Source organism: Chelonia mydas, chromosome 13, assembly GCF_015237465.2.
Source record: "Chelonia mydas isolate rCheMyd1 chromosome 13, rCheMyd1.pri.v2, whole genome shotgun sequence".
Lineage (NCBI taxonomy): Eukaryota > Metazoa > Chordata > Testudines > Cheloniidae > Chelonia > Chelonia mydas.
In genome coordinates this window covers 33200421-33225425 of record NC_051253.2, presented here as the reverse complement: position 1 = coordinate 33225425, position 25005 = coordinate 33200421, and the positions used below count along the sequence as shown (strand labels likewise).

At 44.9% G+C, this 25005-nt stretch overlaps 2 protein-coding genes and 1 pseudogene across 3 annotated transcripts; 1 reads left to right on the top strand and 2 right to left on the bottom strand.

Moving 5' to 3' along the window:
- Positions 1-6286: 6286 nt before the first annotated feature.
- LOC102945823 (olfactory receptor 12) lies at positions 6287-7794 on the bottom strand. Of its 2 annotated transcripts, XM_037915713.1 has the most exons (2): positions 7781-7794; positions 6287-7211 (listed from the first exon to the last, which is right to left on the bottom strand). In XM_037915713.1, the coding sequence occupies exons 1-2, from the start codon at positions 7792-7794 to the stop codon at positions 6287-6289; spliced, it is 939 nt and encodes a 312-aa protein (XP_037771641.1). The 2 variants fall into 2 exon arrangements, with proteins under 2 accessions (XP_037771641.1, XP_007070667.2); XM_007070605.2 differs by lacking the exon at positions 7781-7794 and having other exon boundaries at positions 6287-7231.
- A 7634-nt stretch (positions 7795-15428) lies between these two features.
- Positions 15429-16376, top strand: LOC102946052 (annotated as a pseudogene).
- Positions 16377-22024: 5648 nt separating this feature from the next.
- LOC102939909 (olfactory receptor 12) lies at positions 22025-22957 on the bottom strand. The gene has a single exon (XM_007072607.2). It carries the CDS (start codon positions 22955-22957, stop codon positions 22025-22027), a length of 933 nt encoding a protein of 310 aa, XP_007072669.1.
- Between the last annotated feature and the right edge of the window lie 2048 nt (positions 22958-25005).

The following is a 25005-nucleotide window of genomic DNA, read 5'->3' as shown; positions in this document are numbered from 1 at the left end:
AGAGCAATACAGCGGTGCATAGACAATCCAGGAAGTTTTTGGAAAGCGTAGGGGACAATTTCCTGGTGCAAGTGCTAGGGGAGCCAACTAGGGGGGGCGCTTTTCTTGACCTGCTGCTCACAAACCGGGAAGAATTAGTGGGGGAAGCAAAAGTGGATGGGAATCTGGGAGGCAGTGACCATGAGTTGGTTGAGTTCAGGATCCTGACGCAGGGAAGAAAGGTAAGCAGCAGGATACGGACCCTGGACTTCAGGAAAGCAGACTTTGACTCCCTCAGGGAACAGATGGCCAGGATCCCCTGGGGGACTAACATGAAGGGGAAGGGAGTCCAGGAGAGCTGGCTGTATTTCAAGGAATCCCTGTTGAGGTTACAGGGACAAACCATCCCGATGAGTCGAAAGAATAGTAAATATGGCAGGCGACCAGCTTGGCTTAATGGTGAAATCCTAGCGGATCTTAAACATAAAAAAGAAGCTTACAAGAAGTGGAAGGTTGGACATATGACCAGGGAAGAGTATAAAAATATTGCTCGGGCATGTAGGAAAGATATCAGGAGGGCCAAATCGCACCTGGAGCTGCAGCTAGCAAGAGATGTCAAGAGTAACAAGAAGGGTTTCTTCAGGTATGTTGGCAACAAGAAGAAAGCCAAGGAAAGTGTGGGCCCCTTACTGAATGAGGGAGGCAACCTAGTGACAGAGGATGTGGAAAAAGCTAATGTACTCAATGCTTTTTTTGCCTCTGTTTTCACTAACAAGGTCAGCTCCCAGACTGCTGCGCTGGGCATCACAAAATGGGGAAGAGATGGCCAGCCCTCTGTGGAGATAGAGGTGGTTAGGGACTATTTAGAAAAGCTGGACGTGCACAAGTCCATGGGGCCGGACGAGTTGCATCCGAGAGTGCTGAAGGAATTGGCGGCTGTGATTGCAGAGCCCTTGGCCATTATCTTTGAAAACTCGTGGCGAACGGGGGAAGTCCCGGATGACTGGAAAAAGGCTAATGTAGTGCCAATCTTTAAAAAAGGGAAGAAGGAGGATCCTGGGAACTACAGGCCAGTCAGCCTCACCTCAGTCCCTGGAAAAATCATGGAGCAGGTCCTCAAAGAATCAATCCTGAAGCACTTACATGAGAGGAAAGTGATCAGGAACAGTCAGCATGGATTCACCAAGGGAAGGTCATGCCTGACTAATCTAATCGCCTTTTATGATGAGATTACTCGTTCTGTGGATGAAGGGAAAGCAGTGGATGTATTGTTTCTTGACTTTAGCAAAGCTTTTGACACGGTCTCCCACAGTATTCTTGTCAGCAAGTTAAGGAAGTATGGGATGGATGAATGCACTATAAGGTGGGTAGAAAGCTGGCTAGATTGTCGGGCTCAACGGGTAGTGATCAATGGCTCCATGTCTAGTTGGCAGCCGGTGTCAAGTGGAGTGCCCCAGGGGTCGGTCCTGGGGCCGGTTTTGTTCAATGTCTTCATAAATGATCTGGAGGATGGTGTGGATTGCACTCTCAGCAAATTTGCGGATGATACTAAACTGGGAGGAGTGGTAGATACGCTGGAGGGGAGGGATAGGATACAGAAGGACCTAGACAAATTGGAGGATTGGGCCAAAAGAAATCTGATGAGGTTCAATAAGGATAAGTGCAGGGTCCTGCACTTAGGACGGAAGAATCCAATGCACCGCTACAGACTAGGGACCGAATGGCTAGGCAGCAGTTCTGCGGAAAAGGACCTAGGGGTGACAGTGGACGAGAAGCTGGATATGAGTCAGCAGTGTGCCCTTGTTGCCAAGAAGGCCAATGGCATTTGGGGATGTATAAGTAGGGGCATAGCGAGCAGATCGAGGGACGTGATCGTTCCCCTCTATTCGACACTGGTGAGGCCTCATCTGGAGTACTGTGTCCAGTTTTGGGCCCCACACTACAAGAAGGATGTGGATAAATTGGAGAGAGTCCAGCGAAGGGCAACAAAAATGATTAGGGGTCTAGAGCACAGGACTTATGAGGAGAGGCTGAGGGAGCTGGGATTGTTTAGTCTGCAGAAGAGAAGAATGAGGGGGGATTTGATAGCTGCTTTCAACTACCTGAAAGGGGGTTCCAAAGAGGATGGCTCTAGACTGTTCTCAATGGTAGCAGATGACAGAACGAGGAGTAATGGTCTCAAGTTGCAATGGGGGACGTTTAGATTGGATATTAGGAAAAACTTTTTCACTAAGAGGGTGGTGAAACACTGGAATGCGTTACCTAGGGAGGTGGTAGAATCTCCTTCCTTAGAGGTTTTTAAGGTCAGGCTTGACAAAGCCCTGGCTGGGATGATTTAACTGGGACTTGGTCCTGCTTCGAGCAGGGGGTTGGACTAGATGACCTTCTGGGGTCCCTTCCAACCCTGATATTCTATGATTCTATGATTCCCTCTAGGCAAAACCTTTAAGTTACAAAAAGACACAAAAACAGGAATATCCATTCCCTCCAGCACAGCTTATTCTCTCAGCCATTTAAAGAAATCAGAATCTAATGCATACCTAGCTAGATTACTTACTAAGTTCTAAGACTCCATTCCTGTTCTGTCCCCGGCAAAAGCATCACACAGACAGAGAGAGAGGCTTTGTTTCTCCATCCCCCCCAGCTTTTGAAAGTATCTTGTTTCCTCATTGGTCATTTTGGTCAGGTGCCAGCGAGGTTATCCTAGCTTCTTAACCCTTTACAGGTGAAAGGGTTTTTCCTCTGGCCAGGAGGGATTTTAAAGGTGTTTACCATTCCCCTTATGTTTATGACAGGGTACATCATCGTGCAGATATGCAAGATGAGAAATAATGTCTTGCTGTTCTGAGTAGAAAACCTGGGCAATGTGCAGGGAATAATAGATGAATTCAATGACTTCCCTAATCTTACTGAGTCCTTATTGGGTGCCCCTTTCCCCAGCTAGACTTTGAGTACATAAACCACAAGGGTTACTGTTCCATAGTACAGAGGCCTTAGTGAACCCTAGTGGGTGATTTACTGAAATGAATGTTGGCTGGTTGGCAAAAGTCCATAGTCCTCAAAGCTTTAGAAATGCAGGGCTTTTTGACAGACTGAAAGCTAGGGCGTTCTCCCCAGACTATCCAACTGACTTTAACAGGGTTTCTGTGCCAGCTCTGCCTCTCTCTTGGTGACTCGGCCCACCCTTTCCTTCTCTGGAAGTCGTACATCAACAACTTAGAGAAAATCAAGGAGAGGTTTAGCGATCACCAGGGCAGGTTCAGGATGCCTAGGGAGTGGACTTTGAAAGGCAGGTGAAAGTGTCTCATGAAAAGGATCAATCTCTGTGGAGGAAAACATTCCAGCAGCCTCTGATGCATGCTGTGCAGTGCATAATATTGGTGAAATCAATGGTGAGACCCAGCTACTAGGCTGGATGGGTGAGGTGGACAGACTAGAGCTGCAAAAGTGTTTCTTGTCATAGGCCTACAGTTGCAGTAGCATTCCCATTCTGTTCAATGGCAAGAGAAGAGATGGTAGAAGTTGATAAAGTACAGTTCGGAGCTGAAGAGAAATGGTCAAATGAAAAAAGTCCCATTCAATTATGTCACATGAAGGCAGACAACTCAATATTGACCCATTTTATAAGTGCTTGTACACAAATACTAAAAGTTGAAATACTAAGATGGGTGCGCTTGAGGGGCTGGTATTATAGGAGGATTGTCATAAATATAAAGGGAAGGGTAACCACCTTTCTGTATATAGTGCTATAAAATTCCTCCTGGCCAGAGGCAACATCCTATTACCTGTGAAGGGTCAAGAAGCTCAGCTAACCTGGCTGGCACCTGACCCAAAGGAACAATAAGGGGACAAGATACTTTCAAATCTTGGGGAAAGGAAGGCTTTTGTTTTGTGCTCTTTGTTTACATGTTTGTTCTCTCTTGGATCTGAGAGAGGCCAGACAGAAATCCATCTTCTCCAACCCATCCTAATCCAAGTTTCCAATACTGCAACCAGTATAGGTGAGCCAGGCAAGGCGGATTAGTTTATCTTTTGTTTTATGTGAATTTTCTGTGTGTTATGAGGGAGGTTTATTCCTGTTTTCTGTAACTTTAAGGTTTTGCCCGGAGGGGTATCCTCTGTGTTTTGAATCTGATTACCCTGTAAAGTATTTTCCATCCTGATTTTACAGAGATGATTTTTACCTTTCTTTTTTTTTAATAAAATCCTTCTTTTAAGAAGCTGACTGATTTTCCCATTGTTCCAAGATCCAGGGGTTTAGGTCTTTGATGATTTTGTAACCAATTGGTTAGGATATTATTCTCAAGCCTTCCCCAGGAAAGGGGATGTGTAGGGCTTGGGGGGATATTTTGGGGGAAGATGTCTCCAAGTGGGCTCTTTCCCTGTTCTTTGTTTAAAACACTTGGTGGTGGCAGCATACTGTTCAAGGACAAAGCAAAGTTTGTACCTTGCAGAAGTTTTAAACCTAAGCTGGTAAGAATAAGCTTAGGGGGTCTTTCATGCGGGTCCCCACATCTGTATCGTAGAGTTCAGAGTGGGGAAAGAACCCTGACAAGGATATTGACTTAATAAACATAACAGAAACATGGTGGAATGATGATAATTAAGGCTAAGATTTAATCACGGGTATTTTTAATAAAAGTCATGGACAGGTCACAGGCAAGAAACAAAAAATCAGGGGCCTGTGACCTTTCCATGAGTTATACCATAAATAGCTCTGATTGACTCATGGGGGGGGGGGTGCTGTGATGGGGGGCACTGTGGGGGGGGGAAGGCCTTGGTACCAGCTGCGGGGAGGAGCCTGGGGGTCACGCTGCTGCTCCCACCACCACCGGGGAGGGGAGCTCCGGGGGGTGGCTGTCGCTCCGACTGCTGCTGGAGGCGGGGTAAGGAAGCCCTGGGGGCAGTGACTGTTCTTGCCTCGGCTGGGGGGAAGCCCCAGGGTGACAGGCATTCCTCCAGCCGCCCCAGGACAACTGCTGGGCATCGCTGAGCTGTGGCTGTTCCCGCCGCCCCCAGGACTGCTACTCAGGCAGTCCCTGGTGCCCTCTGCATCGGTCACTGCTTGGGCAGGGGCCAGGGGCCAGCTGCCCGGAGATGCCAGAACAATGGCTGGTGCGGCTGGCTGCGGGACCGTTCGAGTGGCTAGCTGCAGAGGTGCTCCGACAGAGCCAGGCTGTCGCCCGTTCAACTGTTATCATGTCTCTTCTTCTGCAGGTGTAATGGCTACTGACTTCAGTGAGAGGAAATGGTGTTCAGAACCACTGAGGGTGAGAACAGTAGTTCACACTTGTACTATGCCTCCTGTGTCTGAAATACCCACATATGTAGTGAAAATAACCAACTTTCCTAATCTCTGGCTGAATTGAAAACTTGAAGAAAAAAAAAGAATGTGTTTTGGGTTGACACAAAATTATTTTTTAGATGATGATGTTGATGATGAGGGGACTTTTTCTGTAATAATAACTTTCACTTGGCCATCCAAACAATACACACACCACAAGCTGGTAAAGGAGAGAGAGACCAGTATTAATGTAACAAGTCCTGGTATTTCAGCACCAAGGCTGGGATTTTCAAAGAGACCAATGGTATTTTATCACCCATCTCCCATTGAATGACAATGGGAACTGGGCACCAGTAGCACATACCCCTGTCATTTGAACTGAAAGTAAAAGGGGGCTGTTTAGAAGTGCTCATTGTTGGCTTAACGGTGTCACCCCCCCTCACCCATTGAAACCAGAGATAAAAGTGCCATTGACTGCAACACTGAGTGCTTCTGAAAATCCTACCAGAAAAGTAGGAGCCAGCCAGTAAAGTGTGACATAAACACACACACACACGCACGCACACACACACACACACACACTAAGCCAAGGGACTATTTTTTGAGTTCCAGTGAGTGGATCAGCATTGATAGACCAGTGGTGAAATTCCGACACAGATCTCAAACACTCCCCAAGGTTCAGGGGCATTTTAATCCATATTTCCAGAACAGATGCATTTCTAAGGTACATGATAGATAACAATGTGGAAAAGTGTAACAGATACACAGAGGGTTGATTGATTTATTTTTTAAATCACTCTTGTAATGGCATACTCCAGTGTTGAGACTGGCGTACAAATTTAGAAAGAGACAAGAACAAATGGAAACTGCTAGTTTAGATAGATATATAGATAAATTGATAGATAGAGGTGGTGTATGGGGATAGATAGATAGATAGATTAGTTTAGATTAGATTATGACTATTACGGTACTGGTCTTTCCATAACCCAAAGGATTATTTATTTCAATGTTCATAGAGAAGGTTCATTGTAGAAACACTGAGCTGATGGTTCTTCCCAAAGCTTCTTTCACATCCTTGTTCCTCAGGCTGTAGATGAGGGGATTCAACATAGGGATGACCAAGGTATAAAACACAGACACCACTTTGCTCTGAGCTGGAGATGCTAGTGAACTGGGCTGGGTGTACATGAAGGTAACAGTGCCGTAAAATAAACTCACGGACATCATGTGGGAGGTGCAGGTGAAGAAGGCTCTGCATCTGCCCTCAGCAGAGCGAATCCTGAGGATGGTGGAGATGATGTAGGCATAGGAGACGAAAATGACAATGGAAGTGCTTACGATGATGAGGCTGGATAAAGTGAACAGCACCAGTTCACTGATGTCTGTGTTGGTGCATGAGAGGCCTAGCAGGGGTGGAACGTCACAGAAGAAGTGATCTATCTCATTGGACCCACAGAAACACAGTGTAAAGGTGAAAACTGTTTGCACCATGGAGTTTACACCGCCGCAAACATAGGAACCCACCAGCAGCTGAACGCAAACCTGCTTGGACATGGCGATGGGATACAGGAGCGGGTTGCAGATGGCGGTGTATCGATCATATGCCATGGCTGCCAGGATGAATGCCTCAGTGGTGACAAAGACAGCGACTAAGAAGAATTGGGTGGCACATCCGTTGAAGGAAATGGTTTTGCTGCCTGCTAGGAAGCTCGCCATGGCTTTGGGGGCGATGGTGGAGGAGTAGCAAAGGTCTAAGAGCGAGAGGTTCATGAGGAAGAAGTACATTGGGGTGTGCAGGCGAGAGTGGGCTTTAATAAGGAAGACCATGATGGTGTTCCCCAGCACAGTTGTCATGTAAATTGCCAGAAACACCACAAAGGGGCCCACCTTGAGCCCCAGACCACTTCCAAACCCCAGCAGGATGAATTCCGTCAGTGCTGTGTGGTTTCTCTCTTTCACTGTCTCCATTTTCTTGGGAAAAGGAATGAGATAAGCATTAAAAAAAGAAGCAAAGGGCTAAGGAGAATGCCACAGGTTACAGGCCCCATTTGTAGCTCTCTCCCATTGAAAATGAAGGCAAGTCTCCCCTTGGTTTTCATAAAAGTGGACTGAACCCTTAGAAATGTCATTAAATTTCTTCTTAATAAATCTCCAGAAGTTCTGTTAGAAATTTTGACTTTTCTACCATAGAGCACCAATTTATTAACTTTCCCATATAACAGTTATTTACAAGAGGAGAATTTGCCCATAGAGGGCAAGATTCTGCTGCTCTTATCATGATCTTACTCACTGAGATCCATGGGACTCCCCTTGGAGTGAAGGAGTACTCAATATGAGGTGTGTGGTGAAATGTGGCCCGCAGTGCACACAGTCCTTTATTTTAAGGCTAGAAGACAGCAAGATGAGCATTTAGTATGCAGCAAACCCAATAGTTTGTGACTGAAGTAGAGCATAACTCTGTCTCTGTCAAAGTTAGGAAATGCCAGGATTAAAGTTGCCCGTGCAACTTTCATTCACCTCCCTGTAGGCATACATTATGATTAGACTTGGACAGGTTGGATCTTTAGAGGTACTTGACAGCAAACACACACATTGATGAAAAAACATTTCCATCAGTAACCACTGAAATTTACAGACAGGAAAAGTCAGAAAAACACTGCTTGAGAACCTACTAGAGTTTGATTTAAGGATTTTTTTTTTATACTTTGACATGTGACACTCACAATTTGTGCTGTAGCAGTTATAAAGCTTTAACTTTTTATATCTGAATGACAGGTTTCAGAGCAACAGCCGTGTTAGTCTGTATTCGCAAAAAGAAAAGGAGTACTTGTGGCACCTTAGAGACTAACCAATTTATTTGAGCATGTGTGTGTGTTTGTGGTTTTTGGAGGGGGACGGGGGGGTGAGAAAACCTGGGTTTGTGCTGGAAATGGCCCACCTTGATTATCATACACATTGTAAAGAGAGTGGTCACTTTGGATGGGCTATTACCAGCAGGAGAGTGAGTTTGTGTGTTGGGGGGCGGAGGGTGAGAAAACCTGGATTTGTGCTGGAAATGGCCCAACTTGATGATCACTTTAGATAAGCTATTACCAGCAGGAGAGTGGGGTGGGAGGAGGTATTGTTTCATGGTCTCTATGTATATAATGTCTTCTGCAGTTTCCACAGTATGCATCCAATGAAGTGAGCTGTAGCTCACGAAAGCTCATGCTCAAATAAACTGGTTAGTCTCTAAGGTGCCACAAGTACTCCTTTTCTTTATATCTGAATGTTTACTGTCATTAAATAATTAGTGTTTAACCCTCTTTCTTTGAGCCCCTATAATTTCCCATAACTGTGAAAATTTAAATAGATAAAAATTGAAAAAAAAGGCTTATAAATAAACGATATTAGCCAATGAAATTATATTAAAAAAATTGAATTTTCTGCCAAGCCTAATTATGATAGAGTCTTTAATAACCTGATCACATATTATTATTTCCGCAGTACTTCTCCTTCATCCAGTGCACAGGATGGATGGGGCTCACTTACTGGACCGTTATTCAATATTTTGTTTTGTCTTAATTGTTCAGTGAGTGGCCACAAGACTTACTTACTGCACACTATTCAAACCCTGCTCTGGAGAGAGAATTATTAATTCCTCCATGGGCTTTCCTGCAGTGCCCATCACTATAGTGTCTGAGTGCTTCACAAACATCAGTGAATTTGTTTTCACAGCACTGGAGATGAGGGATTTTTATTCTATCCCCAACCTTTCCTTTTCCCAGTCCTGGCTCTTTCCTAAGCCTGGCTCCTTGTCTCATCCTATTCTCCTCATCGAGCCAGTTTAAGTCCCCTCTCCTTTCTTTCTTATTTTCACGCAGAGCCTAGCACAATGTGACCCTGATCCTTGATTCTGGTGTTATTGTAACAATTGTAATAATTAAGGCCAGTCATATTTTTTTATTAGCAGAATAGTGGACTTTCAATTAAATGAAACTATTCACAAAAAATGTCTGCTTTCCTCAAAACAATTCCATTTTTCATTGGAAAATCATTCTCCCTCCCCCAGTTTGCAATTAAGTTTTCAACTGAATATTTTCAGTTCTTCAATAAAAATGAAAACTTTCGGTAGGGAAAAAAGGTTCAGAGCAGTTCTTATAATAACAAATACAATCAAAAATTAGGTTTAGTGACACTTCAGGTTGCGTCAGGACACTCCCCACCAACCAGAACCTAAAAGCATTGAAATCAGAATTGAAAGAAAAGTCTTCTGTATTCCTTGCCACCATCACATTACAGACAACATAATTCATTATGACATTCCATAAGGCTTTCAGATTGATCTCCAACAGAAGACTGAAATCAATACATACCCCATCTTCATTCAACTTGCAGAACTTTAATAGTTCCCTCATGCTCTCTTCTCTCAATGAATCAGCATGGGTGCATAACACACAGCTCAAGTACTTACAAAGTTCATCTGCTTTAATGTTCCTAAGAGCTGGAATTTGAAAATGTTGCCCCAGACTCAAGGGCCAAGACTATTGCGGCTGTTAGCGTTCTAGTAACAGCTAGAAAAGTCACTTTTACCCGCGGCAATATATCCTCCTCACTGATCTCTCAACAGTGAGCACTAACTTCATTGATGAGTCTTTCTGCTTCGTTCCAGGACCTGCTGGGACATGGTCCCTGGGTGCTTCAAACGGTTCAAAACTTCAAGCAAGCTACTTGTTTTAATGTTGCTTTGTTTTGGGATTACAGTGATTTCCCAGACTGAAATATTGGGCTCATATGAACTGAGTGTGTTTTTAGTCTTCTTTCCATAAAGACGCTGGTTACTTCCGCAAATGAACATGCCTGGTGAAGCCAACTGTGTGACTAGTTCCACAACCCTTACTCTCATTGAGTAGAGCTTACTGACGCAACTAGTTCTGCTGAGTAAGGGGTGTGGAATTGGCCCCCATGTGAGTAACAGTTCCTTTTTTCTTTTTTCCTTAAAAAAAAAAAAGAATTTCTTACAGAATGGGAATTTGAGTTCTAAACCAGCTCTACCATGGACAAAACTAATTCAACAGACTGCATTCATATTCGATCAATTGTGCTGGTGCCTTGTATCCACACAACATTAGGGTATATCAGGAAAAGACGTGTTGTACTCTGGATAGGAACCCAAGTGTCTCCCATGCCACCTTTTAGCATGTTATCTTGTGGGAGATTTTCACAGTGCATTGTGGAATACCCTTATGTCTCTCAGAGACTTGAGGGATTCCAGGGGGAAATGTTGATAATTCCCTCTGTGCCATCCAATAACCTGCTGCTCTCATGCCTCGTGAATGAATTGTCCACTGCAAAGATGCATGTAGTGCAGAGAAACTCAGCACTCTTCCCCATTTTAAGCATACATATAGCATACGATTCTGTTTTATTTGCAATGCCCCAGTGCTAGGATAGAGTCAACAGAGGATGAGTGAACTGATAGTCCTGCAGATACACCCTTACAACTTCCCAAGACTAGGTGCACCCAGCAGAGAGGTGGTTTGGGGTCCATTCAATGAGCACCGAGTGGAGGGACTGAATTATGATGCAAACCTGGGATGACCAGCAGTGGCTCCAGGACTTTCAGATGCAGAAGGCCACATTCCTGGAGTTAAGGGCCAAGCTCATTCAAACCCTGTAGTGCACAGACATCGAGAGGAGCACTGTCCAGACCTTGGAGAAAGGAATGCATGTTGCCATGTGAAATCGTGCAACCTCATATTACTATCAGTCAGTGGGGAATCAATTTGATGCTGGAAAATCAGTTTGTGGGAACATCATCATGCAGGTATGCAAGGTGAGAAATAATGTCTTGCTGTTCTGGGTAGAAAACCTGGGCAATGTGCAGGAAATAATAGATGAATTCAATGAATTCCCTAACAATGCTGAGTCTTTATTGGGAGACCCTTTCCCCAGCTAGACCTTGAGTACATAAACCACAAGAGTTACTGTTCCATAGTACAGAGGCCTTAGTGAACCCTAGTGGGTGATTTACTGAAATGAATGTTGGCTGGTTGGGAAAAGTCCCCAGTCCTCAAAGCTTTAGAAATGCAGGGCTTTTTGACAGACTGAAAGCTAGGGCGTTCTCCCCAGACTGTCCAACTGACTTTAACAGGGTTTCTGTGCCAGCTCTGCCTCTCTCTTGGTGACTCGGCCCACCCTTTCCTTTTCTGGAAGTCGTACATCAACAACCTAGAGAAAATCAAGGAGAGGTTTAGTAATCACCTGGGCAGGTTCAGGATGCCTAGGGAGTGGACTTTGAAAGGCAGGTGAAAGTGTCTCATGAAAAGGATCAATCTCTGTGGAGGAAAACATTCCAGCAGCCACTGATGCATGCTGTGCAGTGCATAATATCGGCGAGACCAATGGTGAGACCCAACTACTGGGCTGGATGAGTGAGGAGCACAGACTAGAGCTGTAAAAATGTTTCTTGTCTTAGGCCTACAGTTGCAGTAGCATTCCCATTCTGTTCAATGGCAAGAGAAGAGATGGTAGAAGTTGATAAAGTACAGTTCGGAGCTGAAGAGAAATGGTCAAATGAAAAAAGTCCCATTCAATTACATCACATGAAGGCAGACAACTCTGTATTGATCAATTTTTAAGTGTTTGTACACAAATGCTTGAAGTTGAAATACTAAGATGGGTGAGCTTGAGGGGCTGGTATTAAAGGAGGACATTGCCATAATAAGCATCACAGAAACTTGGTGGAATGATGATAATCAATGGGACATGGTAATACCAGGCACAGAATATATAGGATTGACAGAATAGGTCATGCTGTTGGGGGAGAGGAACTATTGTGAAAGAAGGCATAGACTGAAATATAGCTGAGAGCGGACAACAAAGAGGATGGATCACTCGATAATTGCTCTGTTGTGTTCATTTCCTCTGAAGATCTGGCACCGGCCATTGTCTGAGGGCAGGACATTGGGCTACAGGGACCATTGGTCTGACCCAGTATGGCCATTTCTGTATTCTTATAGAAATGCAAATCACACTTTGAAAGAAATTTGCCAAACAAGACAATCCTACACATAATCTTCTCTGGACAATTAAAGCTGGACATAAAAGGTGTCCCCCTCACCACAAAGAAAATGGTGAATGTTCATTGAAAACCTGAAAGTGAAATTTTTCAGCTAAGACTACTGAAAAGCAAAATGTATTTTTTAAAAAATCTTCAAATTTTCCAGGAAAAAAAAAATTTTTATTGCTCCCGATTTTTAGTGAATATGAGATCATGCTCAAGGGAGACAAGGAAGACAAGTGGTCAAACCCAACACCTAATTCTCAGAGTTAAATTCATCCATTCCGGGAATAGAAAAAACATAGTCCAATTCATCTAATTGGACAAACACCCTGAGAGAATGTCTTAGGATAAGGCCGCAGACTGTGTGTCTGAGTTTCCTCTCATGAGTATAAACCACTCTCCAACCCTCCTGATTTTGCTACAGATGTCTGAATCTAACCTTGTTGATTGAAAAGCCCAGTGACTCTGGGGGGGATGCTTAGTTCTGATTTGTCCTGGGGCTCCTGGGTGGAGACAGGGGAGGGAGGGGAAAGCAAAGACCATGGATTTTAAGAAGTCTTGTTAGCAATGAGTCACCGTCCTATGCTACTACACCTTTGTCTGCAGAAGCCACGGGACTGGATGAAAGAGCACTTCTCCCTCCCCAGCAGCCAGCCACCAATGGGACTGACGGAACCCAGAGACATCAGCAACAGCTAAGAGTTCCCACAGCCTAGCGGATTGTCACTCAGGAGACAAGCCAGCTAATGAAAGAAGCAGCAGCGCTGAAACCAACACCGTTGATGGCAAATAACATTCAGAAACACTATAAGAGTCAAGAAGTTAGAAAGACCTTCTTACGTGGCAAACCTTTCTTTCACTTAGTTCTTAATTCTCTGCCAGTGGGATTAAATATTGGAGTAATTTGCCATGGGGTGTGGTGGATTCTCTGGCAATTTTTTTAAATCAAGATCAGATGTTTTTCTAAAAGATGTGCTCTAGGAATTATTTGGGGGCAGTCATTTGACTTGTGTTCTACAGGAGATCAGGCTAGATGGTTACAGTGGTCCCTTCCGCCCTTGGAATCTGGGAATCTATTAAATTAAATAACCCTCTGCGTAACAAAACCACCAAGATTCACAGATTTCAAGGCCAGAATGGACCATTTGATCTTCTAACCTGACCTCCTGTATAACGTCAGCCAGAGATTTTCACCCTGTTAACCCTGGTCTGTGCCCAAAAACTTGTGTTTTATTAAAGCATTTTCGAGAAAGGCACTCTGTCTTTATTTAGACAGATGCCACCATTCCCCTTGGCGCTTCGTCCCGATGGTTAAGCACTCTCTCACTGTCAAAAGTGTGTGGCTGATTTTTAACTTGAATTTCTCTGGTTTCTCTTTGAGACACTGGCTCTTGTTATGCTTTTCTCTGCAAAAATATAGATGCCTTTAATATCCAGAATATTCTCTCTGGGCTTATACTCTGTGATCAAGTCACCCCACCACACACACACACACACACACAATTTTCTTTTTGGTAAGATAACCAGATTGTGTTCTCTACGTCTGGCGCACACAGACATTTCTTCCAGCTCTGAAATGTCTTTTGTCGTTCTTTTTTGCCATGTCTCCAACTTTTCAACATGAATTGAGGGTAACTGTGAGGGTCACAAACTCTTAGTGTGATGTCGCCATAAAGGCTAATGACCTCTGCTACCAGGGGTTTACAGACATGATCAAATCATCTCTTAACTTTCTCTCAAATAAACTAAATACACTGGTCTCCCTTATTATTTCACAGTGAAACCTGAAATCAATCTTTTATCTCTTCTCTGCACCATTTTCATTTTTTTAAAAATATCCTTTTTGAAGTATGCACCAGATGCAGATATTAGAGGTCTCTCCAGTGCCATATACAGAGGTAATTAACTTCCCTATTCAGAGCTAGCCATTGAATACAACGTCCTATTTACTGTGTTCACAACAGCAAATTCATTAATCGCTCTGAGGTCTTTGAGGAGAGATGTTGGACTGGGCAGCTTGGAGCTGAAATGGAGGAAAGACAGAATTCAAGGATAAAATCGAAAGATTTTGCCTCTCATAAGACCCTCCAGGACTTGGCAGAGACTGAGAATTGCTAGCTCAGTCGCTTCAATGAGATTTGGTCACCAGTGGAAGTCACAGCTTCGATAATGTAGTCTGATGCAGAATTAACCCTTAAGTGGAACCAGAGAACTGCAGTAATTTCTCCATCATCACAGAATTACCCGAATATCATTAGGTGTTGTCCGGGATTCCAGTGACCAAACCCCAGCTACCTTTCCTCTGATGGAACAGATTCTTATCTGTGGTGACAATCTGTAAATGCGCTTACAATTTTAAGCATAATACAGTTGAAAAGAAAAAATCCACTGTTATCAGTAAGACTGGGAATAAGGTGTTCCATGATGTGAGTAAGGAATCCAGTACTAAATGTGTATATGTAACTACTGTCAAAATAGCTTTTAGCTTAAAGAAAATACCTACTCCTAAATTTCTTACTAAGACTTTACTCCATTCTTATTTAGGCAAAAGTCCCTTTAATTTGACCTGGATTAAGACAGACAATATTCTATCTAAAGGTAAAAGCTCTCAAATGGAACCCCTGCAATCTTCCAGGAAAAGAAATTATGAAGAAATAATTCATATATATTCATCCATAGACTGATAAAATTCATATTTAAGGCACCAATTCTTCCACCCTTTTTATAAATCAGTGGGATTACTCATGGAAGGAGAGATTCTATCATTCATGCCTTGTATTACAACCGTACAGAAAAGTTGAATAAAAATTGGCTAGAATCTCAAAAAGATTCACCTCCCAAAATAAATACATAAATAAACTCCAATTTTATTATGAATGGGTTGAACTTGGATTACTAGGTCTTGATCTTCTTACAGTGAAGCCAAAGGCTGTTTTGCCATCAGGTTCATCTCTCAAGGCTGGGATTGCCACAGAACTGCAGTGAATTAAGGAGTCAGCTGACTAATTCTGAAAATCACTCCAAAGGTACTTTTCTATCCCTCCCCATGGGATTTGAGCAGTTCCAAAACATTCATGAATGTATCTTCTCAACATCCTCTGGGATAGGGAATTTCAGGTGATGGAGACAGCGAGAGAGGACAACTGCACAGCATTGACAGAATTCATCCTGCTAGGGTTTGGAAGTGGTCCAGCACCTCACGTAGTCCCCTTTGTGGTGTTTCTGGTGATTTACATTACCACCGTGCTTGGGAATGCCGGCATGATCCTGCTCATTAGAGCCAACTCTCGCCTGTACACGCCCATGTACTTCTTCCTCATGAACCTGTCAGTCTTAGACCTCTGCTTCACCTCCACCATCGCCCCCATAGCCATGGTGAGCTTCCTAGCAGGGAGAAAAGCCGTTTCCTACAATGGATGTGCCACCCAATTCTTCTTCTTTTCTGTCTTCCTCACTGTTGAAGGGTTCCTGCTGGCAGCCATGGCGCATGATGGGTACACTGCCATCTGCAACACACTCTTGTACCCTGTAACCATGTCCAAGTGGGTTTGTGTTCAGCTGGTGGCGGGGTCATATTTTGGTAGCTGTGTGAACTCCAAGGTGCAGACTGGCTTCATCTTTACACTGCACTGTTGTGGATTGAATGAGATTGATCATTTCTTTTGTGACGGCCCTCCCCTGATTAGTCTCGCCACCAGTGATACGTATGTCAATAACCTGGTGATGTTTACCTTATGTGGCCTTGTCATAGGGAGAACCTCCCTGTTTGTGCTCATCTCCTATGCTTATATCATCTCCACCATCCTCAGGATTCGCTCTGCTGAGGGCAGACACAAACCTTTCTCCACCTACGCCTCTCATATCAAAGCGGTGAGTTTATTTTATGGGTCCACAGCTTTCATGTATGCACAGCCCACCTAGTTAACTTCTCTGTACCCAAGGAAAGCGGTGTCTGTGTTTTACACCTTTGTCATCCCCATGATGAATCCCCTCATCTACAGTCTAAGGAACAAAGAGGTGAAAGAAGCTTGGGGCAGAACTATGGGGAAGAAATCTTTGAAAAGTTGAACCTTACTTATGAACATAGAGACCAAATCTACCTGTGCAGGGCTTTTGTGAACTTCTGAAATGTGAACAAAAAAACAACAAGAAGAAATACAAATTTCTGACAAAATATGTAATTGTTTTTCTTTGTCATTTTTCTCCAGCTATAAACTAATGAATATTTGGGATCAGTGTATGAATGGTGGGGATGACGACACGGGAGAGTAGGGGACTACCTCAAAATATCTATCTAGCCATCTAAGCTGTGGAACTCATTACCACTGGATATTATGTAATCAAATAAATTTGCAGAATTCTAAAATGGCTTCACTGTTTATAGGGACCTCCTGCTTTGGGGTATGAACCAACTGTTACTCTCTCATTTAGGAAGAATTTTTCTCCATGATTCAGATTATAATACTGTTGTCTTTGAAACAGCTGACACTGGGCACTACTGGAGATAGGATGATGATGCATGGAAATTCTTCTGCTCCTATAACATTCCAGATCATTGACTATACAACATATTTGTGACAATAAAGTATTTCCATATTTATTTGTATATTTCCGTATATTGATAATAGGAATTACCTCAGTCCAAATCATTGGGTAATATAAATTTGGTTTAGCCAATCTGACTTCAGTGGAGCTACATGGATTTAAGCCTGCTCAGAATCTGGCTCTTGAAGTATCTCTGATGTCATGGTGAGGTAGCTGTTGGAAAATGGTGAAAAATGTGACATCTGTATCAGGTAATGGAAACAGATAGAGTCTATGTTAGACTGGTTCATCTATGTGCAATACTCCTGTGTTGTGTCTGTAACACACCTCAATAAAGTCAGTGGTTTTGATTCAAATCTCATTCTTATCGATGTAAATCAGGAGTATTCACTCATCCTGGTATAGATCACTAGTAGCTGCGTTTATACTAGTGGGCTTGGTTCCACTATCACACACCCTGGTGTAAATCATTAGTAACTTCGTTGCAGCCAGTGGTGCTCATTCTCTTCTCACTCTCCCAAGTGTAAGTCTAGAGAAAATCTGCTGGTGCCAAGGGGATGGATTTTCCTTTCATCTGCTCATTGTAAAACCAGAGTAACTCCACTGATATCAATGTAGTTGCATTGTTATAAAACTTGCATAAATGAAGGAAAGGTCAAGACCATTCTCTCCACATTTAAAGTTTCATTAACTTAGTAAAAGAATCACATCAAAACCTGCTTCCTGTTTCTTTTGGAGGTGAAATGGACACAACAATGGCCCAATTCTGCAGGCTTTTTAGAGGATAAAATCTCTTTGAACTCAGATGAGATTTAGGTGGACTATAGGTCGCTGTATCAGACTCACTCTGATCATTTACCATGGAAATCCCAGGATCTTAATAACTGAATATCAGTCTCCTGTAAATATGGTGAATGAGTCTCAGAATGTACCAATTTTAAAACATAAAAATAAAATTATAAAGGGACATACATTCTGTCTGTTTTCAGTGTGTAAATGACAGCCTCTCTACATTGCTGTGTGGAAAAGCTGAAACTTTCTTTCTTTCTTTCTTTCTTTCTTTCTTTCTTTCTTTCTTTCTTTCTTTCTTTCTTTCTTTCTCACCACTCCTACAAAATATTTCAAGCCCTAAAGTGGAACTCCTACTCTTATACAGAAACACACGGGGACAGATTTTAAAGTTATTTTAAATTCCAGTGCGAGTTAGGCACTTGAATATATTGAATATCTGGCCCTTACTCATTTGAGTAGTCTTCTTGAGCCAGATTTATTCTGACACCTAGTGGGATTCTCAACAGTACCTTGGCACCTAACACCCATTGTAATCATTCAGTGTTAGGTGCCTATGGAATAGATGCACAAAAGGACTTTGGCATCCAACTGCCAATTTAGGGGCCTAAATCCCACCCGCTGGGATTCACAAAATCCCTGCTCAGCTGCTACCAAACCCAGCAGGGCTGGATGAACCTTTTGTGGGCCCAGTGCCAAACTTTTTTGTGGTTCCCCATGGGAGCAATGGAGCATGGCCTGGGGAGGTCAGTCCCCAGAGTGTGGGGCCAGCCAGGAGCAATGAGTCATGGCATGACAGGGGAAGCCCATCTCTGCCCAGCCCAGGGTGAGGGCACTATTTACAAACCAGCAGTTGCCAGACACACAGTGGCTCACCCGGCCTTGTGCAGCCAGCATGCCCCTTCCCCTCGGGGAGTGGGCCCATGCCACGCCACAAAGCCCCCCCACCCAACATCCTCCTGACTCCCTATGTCCAGAGCCCCCCCAGATCCACTGTGCTCAGCACCCACCCCAAACCTCTCCACAAATGCACAGCGCCCTGCACAACACCATCCCTGCCCAGCGCCCCCCTGCCCAAAACCTCACCACAACTGCCCAGCACCCCACACAGAACCCCCAGTTCCCAGTGCCCCAACATACACATCTTCCCTACCCCCTCACAGCCCAGCACTGCCCCCACAAGAAACCCACTCCCCCATGCCCTGCCTCCCTCACTAGCCCTGCTGGGAGGCAACTGTGTCTGCCAGGCTGAGCCAGCAGTGCAGCCAGGGCTGATCCCGGGGCAGGGAATCGCTCCGGTCCCTCGGGAGTGGTGTGATGAGCCAGGCCAGGGCCTGCCCCGGCTGGGCTCCCTCAAGATGCACTTCCACTGCAGGGGCCCAGCCAAGCTCCCTGCACTGTCCCCTTCCCCCACCCCTGGGCTGATACAGGCCAGGCTGCACCAGTCCCAGGCGGTGCAGCTCCGGGGAGACAGGCAGGGCCCCACAGGTGGTGGGAAGCAGAGACTGCCCAGAGTGGGAGGTGCACTGGGGTGCGGCCAGGGGGCAGAGAGGAGCGGGGTAGGGCTGAGGAGGCAGCAGGGGTCAGGCCAAGAGGAGTGAGTGGGCGGGGGAGCCAGTGGGGTCTCAGGGCGCAGTGCAAGCGGAGCAGGCCGGGGCCCCTTCTGAGCATGGGCCTGGCTCCGTGGAGCCACTGAAGCCATTGTAAACCCAGGACTGGAATCCAGTAGCTACCTAAACTAACTTGGCACCTAAGTTTTTGCAGTAAAAGCTCCCTGGGCGCCTATGTTTCTGCTTTTAGGCATGACACAGGCACTGGCCTTTTCTTTCCCCCAGTGGGTGCTCCACTGCTGCTCTGCCCGAGGCCCTGCTCCGCCTCTTCCCCCCAAGGCCCTGCCTTCACTCTGACTCTTCCTGCCCCAACTCTGCCCTCTCCCTCGAAACTCCCCACCCGCGCCCTGTGAGCCTGCTGCTCATGACTCTCTGCCTCCCCCGAGCACCTCCCGCCAGCCACTCACTGCTCCTCTGGCCACCCTAGGGCCTGCTGATCAGAGTCCAGCCCTGGGGCCCGGAAGCACTGTGCCGGTGGGTGCTGAGCGCTCCGTATTTTTTTCCATGGGTGCTTGAGCCCTGGTGCACCCACGGAGTCAGCACCCATGTGGCAAATGCACTACTGCTTCCCTCTAGATGTCTGGACACTTAAGCCTCAGAGTGATGCACAGACCAAGGGAATTCAGGCCTAACTCGCCTGAAGGTCCTCACGTGGTAAATGTGCTCAGAGGGGGAGAAGTGATTTGAACAGGGATCTGCCACCTCTCAGGTGAGTGCCCTTGCCCCTGGGTTATGGGATACTCAGATATGGGGCTCCCTCAATCGCGGATTTAGGCAGTGAACTCCCTGAGCATCAGCATCTCCCATTGGCTGGTTTAGCAGGGACCCACCTAGCATGCTGACTTTTGTCAGTGCCGTTCTAAGGCACCTAGCTCTCCCTGCTCCTTGCACAGGGAGCCTGGGCACCTAACTCAGGCTTTGTGAATCCCAGTAATTTTCTAGGCACTTAAAACTGAGCTGTGATGACACTGAGCTGTGCAAAGCCTAAATTCCTTTGTGAATGTGGCCCATGGTGCCATTGAAAATCCCTCCGCATGCTGCATACCCATTTTCGTCAGCATGATTGTGAAAGTCAGTAACTGCTAAACAATGACACTAAGATATTGTTCAGGGGTATGATGTTAAGGGGATAACAATTGGTCTTTTACTTTATGGAGGGGGATTACAAGCATGTGACTTTACATTTGCTAATCAGTTTGCTGACTGGGCACAATCATGGTGCCACTGAAATCAATGGGAGTTCTACCGCTGATTCCAATGGGAAGAAGAAGAGAACGTATTGCTGACCAAATGTTGACACTGGCTATTGTCCTCACATGTGCCAACTCCATGCTCTACTCTCTGAGCCAAGACATAGCGGGACAGATTCTGATCTCATGGCCTGATCCAAAGGCCATTGAAATCAATGGGAGTCCTTCCATTGACTTCAAAGGACATGGGATCAGGCCCTCACTCTCACACAAGGGGCCCGGCTGGTGGAAACCAGCAGAGGTCCACTGAAGTCAGTGACTCAGTGTAGGTGTGATGATCTACACTAGCTTCATATCTGGCCCACTGATGGCAAAGGGGATGATTTGCACCAGCTAGGTATCTGGCTTCATTGACTACAGTGGAGCTACGACTGCTTCATACCGACTGGGGTTTCAGTGAGTTGAGCTCAATGGATCTTTTCCAACTGACACCAGCTGGGGTATCTGGGGTTTTGACTGAAGTCAATGGAATGACTATCAGCTTCACGTGGAGCTGAACTGGGCCTCTTAATGAGAGACATTTTGTGGATCTTTTCCCGTAAGCATCATAATCTATTCTGTCCCATTTGATTTGATACAATTCTGTTTAGGTGCTTACCAAAGTCCCTCCAGGTGCGTATCTGCCTCTTTAGGTGCCAAAATACCTTTGAAAATATGTCCCTAAGTGACTTCGGAGCCTAAGTCCCATAGTTTTTTTCTCTGAGACTTTTACATTAGCATCCACTGAAAGGAGTACGTACAGTTTGACAATGTTCAGAGGAAAAGGTAAGCAACCATGCAAAGTAGAATCAAGAGGCTGGTTTTCTTCACATAGGGGTGGCTGTCAGCTGTCCCTGCCAATGCATCTCCAGGGTTCAAAGTTATCGTATTAGCAATGACTATAGATTCCACTTACATTCAGGGTCCCATTTTACCAGATGCTGCACAATACATGGTCAGAAAAAGTCTGTGCTCCCAAAAAAGTTAGCATGTAAACAGATAGAACCAGAGAAAGGAAGTATCAATATCCACATTTTACAGATGAGTACCTGAGAAACAGTGGGATTAAGGTTGAGATTTTCAAAGCTGCCTAAGCACTTTGGACACTAAAATCCTATTAAAGTTAATGAGAGTTGGGTGCTCAAATCTATTAGCATCTCAGCGTAAGCAGCCTGCCCAAGTTCACATGGGGAGCTAGAAATAGATCCCAGATTTACCAACTCACAGTCCAACATCTTTACCACAAAACCATCCACCCCCATGTGAGAGAGAGTTCCCCTTCCAAGGGATATAGACTTAGTCTCCGATTCATCACCCTTACATTTTGTCTGGGATTTTCAAAGGAGCCAAAGGGAGTTAGATATTCAGTGGGGTGCCTAATTTCCTTAGGCAATTGAAAGTCCCTGCCTTTCCCCATAATATTCACCAGTTGAGACCATTGTTCCATGGAAGAGCCTTGTTGGAATTCCGCTGTCTTTGGCACCCATTGTCATCCGTCCCAAATACCTATCCACTCTTCAATAGCCTTGATACTTCAGGGAACTCAGTGGAAAAAGCCTTTCTTTTTTAGTTGTCTTCTCAGGGCCTCTTTCACCTCCTTGTTCCTCAGGCTGTAGATCAAAGGGTTCAGCATGGGGATGACAATGGTGTAGAACACAGAGACCACTTTACTTTGACCTGGGGAGGTTATGGCCCCAGGCTGGGCATACATAAAGAAGACTGTCCCAAAGAACAAGCTCACAGCCACCAGGTGGGAAGTGCAGGTGGAGAAGGCTCTGCGTCTTCCCTCGGCGGAGGGTATCTGCATGACAGTGCTAATGATGTAGCCATAGGAGATAAGGACGACCAGGCCAGTGCTCACTATGATGAACCCACACACGACCAGCATTGCCATTTCACTGGCAAAGGTGTCAGAGCAGGAGGCTTGCATCACTGCGGGGACGTCGCAGAAGAAGTGGTCAATTTTCCCCAGCCCGCAGAAGGACAAGGTGAATGTAAAGGCTGTCTGGATGCTGCAGTTGAGGCAGCCTGAGAGATAGGAGCCCACCACCAGGAAAACACAAGCCCTCTTGGACATTGTGATTGGATAGCGCAGCGGGTTACAGATGGCGACGAAGCGGTCATAAGCCATCACGGCTAGGAAGAATGCCTCAGTGGTCCCAAAGAGAGAGAAGAAGAACATTTGGGTAGCACAGCTATTGTAGGAGATGGCTCTGTGCCCCGTTGAGAAGCACAGCAGGGCTTTAGGGGCAATGACGGAGGAGTAGCAGAGGTCCAGGAAGGACAGGTTCTTCAGGAAGAAGTACATGGGGGTGTGGAGCCTGGAGTCAGAGCTGATGATGGTGATCATGCTGACATTCCCCAGCAGGGTGACAGTGTACAGAACCAAGAAGAGGACAGAGAGGAAGACCTGCAGTTCGGGATGGCCTCCGAACCCTACGAGGATGAACTCAGCCACCGTGGTGTGGTTTTCCATGGTTCTTTTTGTATATGGAGGAAAGAAGAGACAGTTGTTCCCTCAATGAGCTCCAATCACCACATTAGTATACATGTCATTGAACACATGCCGTGGAATGATCCATCACAACTCTGGACATGGGACAGAGAAGACAATACATAAGAATCACTCTTGCTTGCAACAGGTATAATTCTTCTTCATCATAAGCAAACATCAACATGTGTAGTTTATCATGTTGGAAATAGACTGGTCCTGAAAGTTGAAAGAAGGTTGAGAATGAATGAGAGAACTTTAACAAGCCAGGAAAATTGTAATAAAAATGTAGACCTTGTAACAATGCTGGTTCTGGCGGGACCAAACTGAGAGTGCCAATTCAGGACCAACTGCTTAAAGCAGGGCAGTTACAGCCCAAGGCTGGGTTTTTTCCACCTCTAAGGCAAACCAAAACAACCAAACAGAGCAGATTTTGGTCTCACCCCACTGGTTAACCACAAGTCACACAAGCAATTCCCTTAGACATTCCAGTTTCCCAGTATCTCCACCAGTGCCACTCATTATGGGGATGAATGGTTATGAAAACCAATACCCCAGTAAAAGAAAAAAGGTTCTCTTGATCCCAAAGGAAAAAGCCCCAGACCCAGGACAATATACAAAGCAGATCTTACCCACAAATTACTCTGTTGCCAATCCTTTAGAATCTAAAATCTAAAGGTTTATTCATAAAAGGAAAAGATATAGACGAGAGCAAGAATTGGTTAAATGGAATCAATTACATACAGTCATGGCAAAGTTCTTGGTTCAGGCTTGCAGCAGTGATAGAATAAACTGCAGGTTCAAATCAAGTCTCTGGAGCACATCCACAGCTGGGAGGGGTCTTTCCGTCCTTGGTTCAAAGCTTCAGTGTGGCAAAGTTCCTCCAGAGGTCTGAAGCAGGATTGACGATCAGATGGAGGAGCTGCAGCAGCTTTTTCTAAAAAGAGACTAACAAATTTATTAGAGCATAAGCTTTTGTGGGCTACAGCTCACTTTATTGGATGCACAGAATGGAATATGTAGTAAGAAGATGTATATATACATACAGATAAATTGGAAGTTACCATACAAACTGTGAGAGGCTAATTAGTTAAGATGAGCTATTATCAGGAGGAGGAAAAAAAAAAACTTTTGTAGTGATAATCAAGATGGCCCATTTAGACAGTTGACAAGAAGGTGTGAGGATACTTAACTTAAGGAAATAGATTCAATATGTGCAATGACCCAGCCATGCCCAGTCTCTATTCAAACCCAAGTTAATGGTATCTAGTTTGCATATAAATTCAAGCTCAGCAGTTTCTCATTGGAGTCTGTTTTTTAAGCTTTTCTGTTGCAAAATTGCCACCCTTAAATCTTTTACTGAGTGGCCAAAGTGGTTGAAGTGTTCTCCTACCGGTTTTGGATTTTATGATTCCTGATGTCAGATTTGTGTCCATTTATTCTTTTGCGTAGAGATTGTCCGATTTGGCCAATGTACATGGCAGAGGGGCATTGCTGGCACACAATGGCATATATCACATTGGTAGATGGGTAAGTGAACGGGCCCCTGATGGTGTGGCTAATGTGATTAGTTCCTGTGATGGTGTCACTTGAATAACTATGTGGACAGAGTTGGCATTGGGCTTTGTTGCAAGGATAGGTTTCTGGGTTAGTGTTTTTGTTGTCTTTCTTTCTTTGTTCCAAAGACAAGCTGTCCATCACATGGCATGGAAAAACCACAGAATTCTGTCCATAGACATGTCCCCGCATACCTCGCTGAGTCACAAGGCGTGTCTGCCTTCTCTCAATGGGTCAGTTGTATCGCTGATGGTCCTTAATGGGCCATCAAGCAGGCTAGGCAGAGCTGACACCAACTTGTCTGGGGTGTCACCCAGAAGCAGAGCACAAGTTTGAACTACAGACGGTATAGAGCCAATACTTATAACTTTAAATACAAAAATGATACATGCGTGTAGATAGCATAATCATAACCAGCAAACCATATCCTTGTCTTAGACACCTTATTTGATCCCCTCTATACAAGATTTGGTGCC